The sequence below is a fragment of the Scomber scombrus genome, chromosome 18 (assembly GCF_963691925.1).
Source record: "Scomber scombrus chromosome 18, fScoSco1.1, whole genome shotgun sequence".
NCBI classification, from domain to species: Eukaryota; Metazoa; Chordata; class Actinopteri; order Scombriformes; family Scombridae; genus Scomber; species Scomber scombrus.
In genome coordinates, this window is record NC_084987.1 from 24,314,619 (window position 1) to 24,324,498 (window position 9,880).

Consider the following 9,880-nt stretch of genomic DNA (forward strand, 5'->3'; position numbering starts at 1 on the left):
ATTCCCATTTGTTAATATGGGAGTCCATTAGGCCCTAACACTGACACTAATATTTACCCAAGTAGAAACTTTTCTACACCACTTCAATCTCACCTTCCTCCTCTCTTCTTCCACTTCCTTCTATCTCCTCTCCATCGTTCGGATGATCCACCCAATCCCGACACAGATCCGAATTCTCCTCATGGTTCAGACAGCAGCAGACGTAAAACAGCAACCCCCGCAGGAGTGACGAGGCATGGCCTACCACACCCACCGCCATGACATGTCCGCCGCAACCGCAGCCGTAGCCGTTCCCCGATCTCCATGTTCGACGGACAGAGGTGCGCTCATGCCGACACCATTTGGCTCTTGAACGGGCACATGCTTTCAAAATTGCCGCTGTGCAGTCCATAGCTAGCTGGAAGCCAGGTTCTGATTGGTTTAGAGTGTTCCCATGTAGAGGGTGGAGTCAACACATCAAAGGGCTGCTACTGCCACAGGAAGCAACTTACTACTATAGGTAGGTGAGAGCAAGCCTCTTTAACTTAACTTAGTGTAGTTGCTGTTGTGCTGTTCGTCCTCTCCATTAAGATTTCTTGGTGACAGCCAAAAAAATTAAGATGTACATGATGACATCACTATTCAGTGCTCTTCTCTTTGGACCTGAGCTCCTCCTTCTCCAGAGTACACAAAGGAGAGAAGGAGAGAAAGATGAAGGAGGTAGGAGTGAAGAGATAAGAGTAAGGAGAGCCTCTCCAAGAAAAAAAACACTTACAGTTCTCTAGTTTGAACTCCTTTGAATCAGTGAAGTTAACAAAAAGGAGAGTAAAACTTACAAATGCTCTGGTAATATCCACATGTGTTTGTTACTTTTAGATGTGAAACCAGAATCCACATACTGTAGGCAAGAACAACTTAAACTAGACTGCAACTCACAGCAGATCTGGATGATGTGGTCCACTGGTTTTTGTCCTCTTACCCCCAAAATGCACTCCTTTTCATTCACAGGTAAAGCCTCCTCAAAACTAAGCAAAGAGCAAAAACAACAGCTCAAGTATGAGGTGGAAAGAGTGAATTATCTCCTAGATGATGTCCACTTTAGTCAAAAGCACAACAGGTAAAAGTTTCCAAGCATTCAAAAGTTTTTCTTTCAACAGCGGAGCCTCCATATCTGGTCTGAAAGTCGACCTCCCTCGTCTGACTGCACCGCAAATCAAAACTCCCCTCCTCCAACCCAAAAAAACACACATACACACACACACAGGAGAGAGAGAGAGAGAGAGAGGGAAGGACTGCAGGAGGAGCTGAGCGGAGAGAGTAATCTGTTACATGTCGAGCTGCGCTAGCAAAGTTCAGAAAGACAGTTGAGACTTTTTCCCCTCTAACAGAACAAAAAACACAGCCGGAGAGATAGAGAAAGGCTGAAAGAAGACTTGGATGAGGTCGGCTGAGCAAAGAAATGCTGCAATTAAAGTGAAACTCCTTTTCCAAGAACAGAAAAGCGTCTGACCACAAATCACAGTGAAGATGGAAGGTCTTTTTTAGTCCAGAAAATGTGAAAAATGTAGCAAGAAAAGCACCAAACAAAGAGTAAGACTGAATGAAACCCTGCTTAAATGATGTTTAGAGGTTTAGCTGATGTTTAAATTGAAGTCAGGAGAAGATAATCATCCGCTGGGTGTTTCTGTGGATGATTAAATGTCATCCATCTTTCTGGGAAATTCTTTCTAAATTCTGAGTTATTTTAAACCCTTTTTAATGACAGGAGGGAAAAGGCGAAAGAAAGAAAGAGCAGCAACTGCAACAACAAAGGCAGAGAGCAGTAAGTGAAGCAGTGAAGTTGAGAAAAAAGGGTTTAAAGTTTTCAGGCTGGCTGGCAAACTAACACAGACTTACAACACCTTCATTATGTGCTTTTTTTAGGCTGATTATTTCATCCCCCAAAACTCTAATGCCATAGAGCCAACATAATATCTAAAAATGGAGATAATGCACACCGTTGCAGTGCCTTTACGTAATCATCACAGAATGCAAGGAAAAACACACACAGCTATCAACAAAGTGTTCCTTCAGCTTTCTTCACCATTTAAACAAGATTAAAAGAAAAAAAGCCTCCTTTTGAATAGTTTCAGTCAATGGCTTATGAAATGTAGCACTGTTTTGCTAGGTGTCTGACTACTAAGCTTCTAAAATCAATATAATACAATAATTACCAGTATAATACATTTCTTAAAGAAGCTTAACTTAACACCAAACCGCATGAATTCCACCAGAGTCAAAAGCTGAGATGAGACCTGCAAAGCTAGTTAGCATTAGCATGAGTTTAGCTAGTGTTATAAATTGATAACTACATTAAGCTTCTGCATTATTTAGTTATGTAGAGCAAAAAACTGAATTACAAGGAAATGAGTTCATTAAACTAATGCTTCAATTAAAGATAACAGTAAATTTAGTTTAAAAAAAAGGGATTAAACACGTGAATTTAGCTTTAGTTTTAGCAAAGGTTAGCTGTGGCTATCTTACCAGCTAGCTAGTTACTGTAGTGTGTTTTATTTTTTAGCTGGTGTTTTGATTTCATGATGTAGCTTCTGCATCACTTAGTAATGTAGAGCAAAAAACTGAAGCATGAATTCCACCAGAGGAAAAAGCTGGCAGCTAGCAAGAACTGCAAAGCTAGTTAGTGTTAGCAGGAGTTTAGCCATCAACTTCATGATTAGATCTAGCTTCTGCATGATTTAGTTATGTAGAGCAAAAACTGAATTAAAGATGCTTAATTTCACCTAACTGCATGAATTCCACCAGAGGAAAAAGCTGGCAGCTACCAAGAACTGCAAAGCTAGTTAGCGTTAGCAGGAGTTTAGCTGGTGTTTTCACTTCATGACTAGATTTAGCTTCTGCACAATTTTGTCATGTAGAGCAAAAAACTGAGACTTAAAGAAGCTTAACTTCAGCAAACTTCATGAATTCCGCCAGAGTCAAAAGCTGAGATGGAATCTACTGAGGACTGCAAAGGTGGTTAGCGTTAGCAGGAGTTTAGGCGTCAACTTCATGACTAGATTTAGATTCTGTATCATTTAATAATGTAGAGCAATAACTGAGCTAAAGAAGCTTAACTTCACCAAACCGCATGAATTCTGCCAGTCAAAAGCTACGATGGCAGCTGCTAAGACCTGCAAAGCTAGTTAGCGTTAGCAGGGGTTTGGCTAGTGTTGTAACTTCATGACTTATGCATGATTAGTTATGTAGAGCAAAAAACTGAATAACCAAGAAGTGAGTTCATTAAAGTACACTTTTCCATAATAGAACAGCACATGTAGTTAAAAAAAAGTATTAAACAAGTTAATTTAGCTTTAGTTTTAGCAAAAGTTGGCCCTAACTAGCTAGCTGACAGTTCTGTAGTAGCTCTGTTCAATAATGATTGCAGATTTGAAAGGCTGTTTTCACAATATTTTTTTCCATTTTTCCTTTGTGGAGCAGAAATGACAGTGGGGAGGGAAAAGACATGGAAGAAAATGAGGAAGAACAGAGGGAGGCCAAAAACACAGAGGAGAGGTTAAGGAGTGAAGAGAAATAAACTGAAATCAGAGCTTTAGTGTGTTTGTGTATGTGGGCATGGTGTACTGACTTTAAGAAGCTGCCTTGGCTCATGATAATGTTTCTGTTTTGACAGAGAGTGAACAGTAGAGAGACACAGAGAGAGAGTCAGAGAGAGACTCCACATGGTAATGTTTAGGACAAGTGTGTCAAATCGACCCTGAGGAGGAGGAAGAGGAGGAGCAGCAGGAGGACAGGAGAGGACAGGAAAGGAGGAGAGAGGAGAGGAAAGGAGGAGCAGCAGGAGAGGTCAGGAGAGGAGAAGGTAGGAGCAGCTGTGGAGCAGAGGACAAGAAAGGAGAGGAGAGGAGAAGAGAGGAGGAGCAGCAGGAGAGGAGAGGAAAGAAGAGGAGGGGAGAGGAAGAGCAACGGGAGAGGATAGGAAAGAAGGGACCGGAGAGGAGAGCGGAGGAGGAGGAGCAGCAGGAGAGGAGAAGGGAGAGAACGTTGGCAGGGGACTGGGTTACATTTCTGTGTTTTCTCTCTCACTGAGGCACATAGGGACGATCAAATGAAGGGTCAAAGGTTAACACCCCCTCTGCTGCCAGACACAGTTTAACAGGTCACAGCTGCGTGTGTGAAAGAGACGGAGAGTGAGAAAAAAAGAAACTATCCTAGTGATGGTTAAAATTTCACCTTGATTCTCTCATCCCTTTCAGCCTCTTTACATTTACCGCTTAGACTGAAGCTGTGTTGAAAGTGTTGACATGTTAGATCTGACCTAGCTGCAACTGTCACAGAGCTGGCGCCACCTTCAGGTCAACTTTTAAATTTGTCAAATACTTTGCTTTATGACCAACCTGCAAAACGAATTACATTTCCGTAAGTCTCAGCTGTACTAATTAGCAAATGTTCAATGTATTACCCCCCTGTATATTTTTCTTGGATATTATTATTATTATTATATATTTTCCAAAATCTTTTGTTTGAGTCTCTCTTGAGTCTGTCTTTAATTAACATGTGCTGTGTATGCTCACACGCTGGAGTTATGTAATGTATGGTGTTTGTATATATTCTTTGACCCCAATTTCAAATGTATATACAGTATGTTAAGCTGTTGTCAATAAAGTATTAAAAGAGTCAGGGAGGCTTGTTTCTAGAATGAGACATCAGAGTCTGTCTACATACAGTCATGATCCAGGAAGTCCAGTTTGAGTAACAGATCCATGCATAGATGTAAATAATACTATGAAACAGCAGTTTCCAACTCTTGAGTTAGTACATTGACAATACGTTTATCCTACATGCAGACAAACACTACAGAAGTTCAGCTCAATTTATGTAATCTAACGCAATCTATGAGGAATGTGCGCTTTCATGGACTTCATTGTGTTGTGGCAAAAAGTTAACCAGATACAACTTTGCTGCTGCACAACACTACTTTTTTATTTTCCCAGAGTCTTCTGTCAAAAGCTGACACTGCAACAAATGTTCAGGTTCTGCTTGTAACGTCTGTGGTCGGACTATAGTCAGAGAATATGGTGCAGCACTGGCACGCTGCCATGTTTGTTTTGTGAATGTTAGCCTCGTTGCCACCCACAGTTCGACTGGAGACTGCCATCTGTTTCTCCCTCAGTGTGATGCGTTTGTGTTGTCTTGTGTTGTGTTGTGTGAATGTGTACTCTTGTATCTGACTTCTGACAGATTGCTATGATTCAGCATGAGAGTACAGCACTGTGAATGGCTTCTGATGTAAGATAGGCGGATGGATAGACAGATAGATATATGATGCTCAGTCGGTCAGTCCTACCTGTTGTCCTTTTGGCCAGACGAAGGTTGAGAAGGGGAGAGGAGGGGAGTGAACGAGTGAATCCCTCCATATACCTCACATCTGACCCATCTGACTCAATGCCACCTATTGAAAGACAGAAAGGTAGTCTGTAGTAGCATCTGTAACCATTCCCACCAGGTAGACATCTAGACATGTCTCCACTGTGTGTGTCTACAATATAAAACCATTACAGCTAAAAATGATCAAACTTCTGAAAAGCTATTCAACACTTTAGAGACTTACACATGTAATATATGTACATGGAGCTTCAGACATGACTGTACTTGTACAATCAGATAAGTAGTATAACTTTTGAACACAACACAAGATGATAGGGTACAAAAGGTTATGAGACATAGTAGCACTGACCACTGTTCTTGTTCTTCCGGCCTTTGCTTCCCAACAGCATCTTCAGGCTATTTCGGAACATGATTGCTCACGACGACAGGTCACACACACGCACACACTTCCTGTCAACACCCCCTGGAGAGAAGAAGTGAGAAAACAAGAGAGAGTCAGCTATAAGAAAATATAATTTCCTGCATGTTGTTTAGCTCATCAGACTGCATTGTTCTTTCTGTACTATAGGGGCACTGTGATTGTCTAGATGTCCTAGTCTTATCCATGTGGAGAAAGTATTAGGTGTGACATGTGAATGACATTATATAGTTGCAAAGTGGAGGAACAACATCACCTATGGTTCTGAAAATAAGAGTCCCATTCATTTTTCCCATAAACTACATTTCGTGACTTGGATCAGCACAAAACCGGTTAAAGCATCAGTACAAAAGGTGAATAAACGAATTGTGTTCGAAAATATCTAGTTCTTTGATAGAGAGTTGAGCTTACAAGACTGGACATAAAAAATGTGGGGCTGAAGTTAACTACAACTTCCAAGGTGCATTTCAGTGAGAAAGAGACATATGGTGCTAATGGCCAATGAAAGCTAAAGATTAGATTGTTGAGAAAACTGATTTCACAATCTACACCCATGGCCTCTTCTCCATAGCAACGTCAGTTGAGGTTCATGGGTACTGTAGTATTCAGACAAAACATGACAAAGCTGTAATAACGGAAACTTTCACAGTATAAACATATAGAATCATTACATTATCTGGGAGAGTCCTGAATTTGTTGGTATGTTGGTATAAAGAATGGGGAGATACACTTCCAGACCACTTCCCAACCCTACTGAAAAGCATTGATTGAACCCTTTACAGACTGCCTTATTAAATGTGTATCTAAATTTCTATCTGTCTACAAAATTGTAGAGCAATGATTTCAGAGATGAATGTCTAAAATGTTTATCGGTCAACGTCTGTGCTGAACTGTGGAAAAATGGAAGAAGAGAAAGCAATCGTTGCTTATTAGCTGTGTGTCACCATCCACTTGTATTTAACCTTCTCTGTAAGAGTTTAAACTGCTCCACAATAGAAGCATGGCTTACACACCGAGCCAGCAATCAATGGAACAATTATGTCTTTTGGAAAAACTGTCAAATTATTGTCCTGTTAGCAGTCAAGCTAACGAGCTTGTTAAAAGATAGTTGGGCTTGTTAGCTTGGAGAGCAAATTTTCCCTCTTTAATAAAACTTTCTTGAATGAAATGGTGTACAACTTTGATGTGACCAAGCCTTTAGTCATTATTAAAATTTTGAATTCAAGCCATATTGTGCCTGGTTGAAAGAATGATCTACACACTTGTGATTACAGAAGCACAGTCTGTTTAAATAGATACTGTATGGTGGTCTAGTCAAACAGCTAACTGTGCAGAATATCCCATTTGTCTGACTGGCAGTAGAATTATTGGTCACATGGTCACACACACACACAAACACAATTTTTCTTTCTCTTCTTTTACTACAGCGTGACTTTTGAACACACCCAACTCTCTGGCTGGTAATATTGTTGCCAGGCAACCATCTGCCGTTGCTAAGCGATCCATTATTGAGAATACATATTAGAATATAACCCTATTCGCCTGCTGGCATATGCCTCTGTATGTGTGTGTGTGTGTGTGCGTGCGTGCTGTTTAAAGACTACAGGACAGCAATAACCAAAAGGTGATTCAGTTAGAAAGGCAAAGAGCTTCCATGGAACACAGAGCAAAGCAGATCCAATGTGACTCTTACAGGAAAAGCTTTTACACACCACTAACTACATCTTCAATTTAGCAATAGAAGCACTCAGAAAATGTACGGACGGGCCTGTCAAGTTGATCGAATCCCCAACTTAAACTCTGGCTCAAACCTTTTCATTCAGTCAAAAAACAGTTTCAATTAGACAGTACATTGCACAGAAACACACACACAGACACAAATGGAATTTTAATGTGAAAGTATTTTTCTGTAAGTGATGCTCTATGCTGCTCTATCCCCACACTTCCCTGTTAGATTATGAAGCTGATTTAATTTGAGAAGAAATGTGCGCCTGTGTGTGTGCGCTGAATGAAATGATCAGAGTCAGAGCAGCGAACAGATGGCAGATTAAAATAGTACAGTCATTTCCTTGTTACTCATTCACACACTGAGATGTCAACACACACACACACACACACACACACACACACACACACACACACACATACTTTTATTTATTTGCTCTTGAGAACGGAACAATAACACAAACTGTCAACTGGGTATTTTGTCAAGTTTCCAATAGCATCATTTTGTCCTAGTTTAATAGAGTTTTTTGCACAGGATATTTATAATGGTGCTGCAATGTTGTTTGTCTGGCAACACCTAAGAGACAGTCCTAAAGGTTGTCAAAGTTGTTTTTTCCCCCTGTGTCAGGTGAGGAACACTTGATTATATTATTTGAATAAATGCAAATTGGTTGACAAGTTTGATATAAAATAGTATATTCTCTGAAATAAAACCTTTTGAATTTTGATTTGGTGCGTTATTTTAAAGTTTTATTTATTGATGTATTATAGAGCTGATTAAGGCTCCTCTGCTCAGCAATGAGCCAATTTTTCCCAGTAGTCACTAGCAGTACTGCAGAGAAAAATACCCCTGCAGCCCAAAAAGCATTTTCCCCATAGACCACCACTCGCCTCATAGAGACGTCAGTAAACAGTTAACAGGACACCTGGAACTGCAGACAAGGTCAATAAGGACTCTTTTTATTATGAATTTTTGATCCATGGAGATTTTGTATGTATAAAACTTTCCTCAAGTCAAGAAAGGTGATTTAAAAATACATGCCGAGCAGGAACTCGCAGGTGGGGCCGGCAGGGGTAACACTACTGCGCACAACGTAGAATCAAACCCAGAAGCTAGAAACTTTTTGTTGGCGTATGCACCAGCCGAGCAATTATTATAGGACTGAATGGGTGCAATTTTTGGTACGGGATCCAGCTCTTCTAATATATCCACTGTTTTATTTGGTGTGTTGGCCAAAAGGCACATTTGGCGCATTAGCTGAAAATTCCTTTTACAGAGTTAGCTAAAGGTTACATTTGGTGCATTACTGAAAGTTACTTTTAGAGAGTTATCTAAAGGTTACGTTTGGTGTGTTAGCTAAAGGTTACATTTACAGATTTTAAACACTGAGGCATGACAAAAAAAGGTTTATACAAGTTTGAACATCCTCACAGATGAAAAATAGTAAACAGGAACTGTAGATGCTTTACTTATATGATTAAAAAAAATAACCTGTAACGAGCTGCAGATGACTCCTCTTAACTGTGGCTTTAAAAAGTCCTTTCTTGAGACACATCCTAAATTTGGATTAATTAGCTCTTCACTACGGAGTCATGGATTAAGTTAAAGAAGATGGCAAATCCAGTTGTCTTTAAGAAGATCATAAAGACGGTCAAATCTAGATTACCAGAGAGTTTGTGTGTGTGTGTGTGTGTGTGTGTGTGTGTGTGTGTGTGTTTGTTTGTTTGTTTGTTTGTTTGTTTGTGTGAATGTGTACTTGCCTAAATTACATTGTGAGGACAATCACGTGGTCGCACAGTCATGTTATGGGTACTGTTCTCTATTTGGAGATTAAAAAAAGGTTTCTTGCTGGGTAAACGATTACATTTTAGCGTTAAGACTTGATTTTGATATGGTTAGGGTATGTTTGGGGTTAGGGATGTGTTGGTTATGGTTAAGGTGAGGTTAAATCTCCACAGTTATTATTGTTAGTCATGAAAGACAAAAACAAAAGTCTTTATCTATGTGTGTATACAGACTCTATGTGTACAATCATATTCCTTGCTCTGTTTTTTTTTCATTAAATCTGAATCTATTTTTTAAATATAAAAATGTACACATATTCCACATCTCTCCAGACCTGATCTAAGCCCCTAAATACAGCTCAAAAAGAGAATAGAGAAGAGATGAAAATATAATTCCAAACTTCACCTCTCTGTCTCTCGGTCTCTCTCTCTCTAATTAAGTCAATTACTCACAGGCAGAGTCGCCCATCAGAGCAGAAAATTACTATTCTACTACATACACACACACAAATTACTGAGAGAAATGTTGAGGAAAAAAATCTCTTTGTGTCTGTGCGACTGTGAGAAAGGGAGTGAGTAAAGATACAG

General features: G+C 39.9%; 1 protein-coding gene across 1 annotated transcript in view; it reads right to left on the minus strand.

Moving 5' to 3' along the window:
- The window catches only part of tanc2a (tetratricopeptide repeat, ankyrin repeat and coiled-coil containing 2a), a 33,728-nt gene extending 27,952 nt beyond the window's left edge, over nt 1-5,776 (minus strand). The window contains exons 1-2 of the mRNA XM_062439082.1: nt 5,714-5,776; nt 5,324-5,428 (exon numbers count right to left, since the gene is read on the minus strand). Coding sequence (XP_062295066.1) covers nt 5,324-5,428; nt 5,714-5,774 — 166 coding nt within the window. The 5' untranslated portion in view covers nt 5,775-5,776. The remainder of the gene's footprint in view (nt 1-5,323; nt 5,429-5,713) is intronic.
- Nucleotides 5,777-9,880: the final 4,104 nt, after the last annotated feature.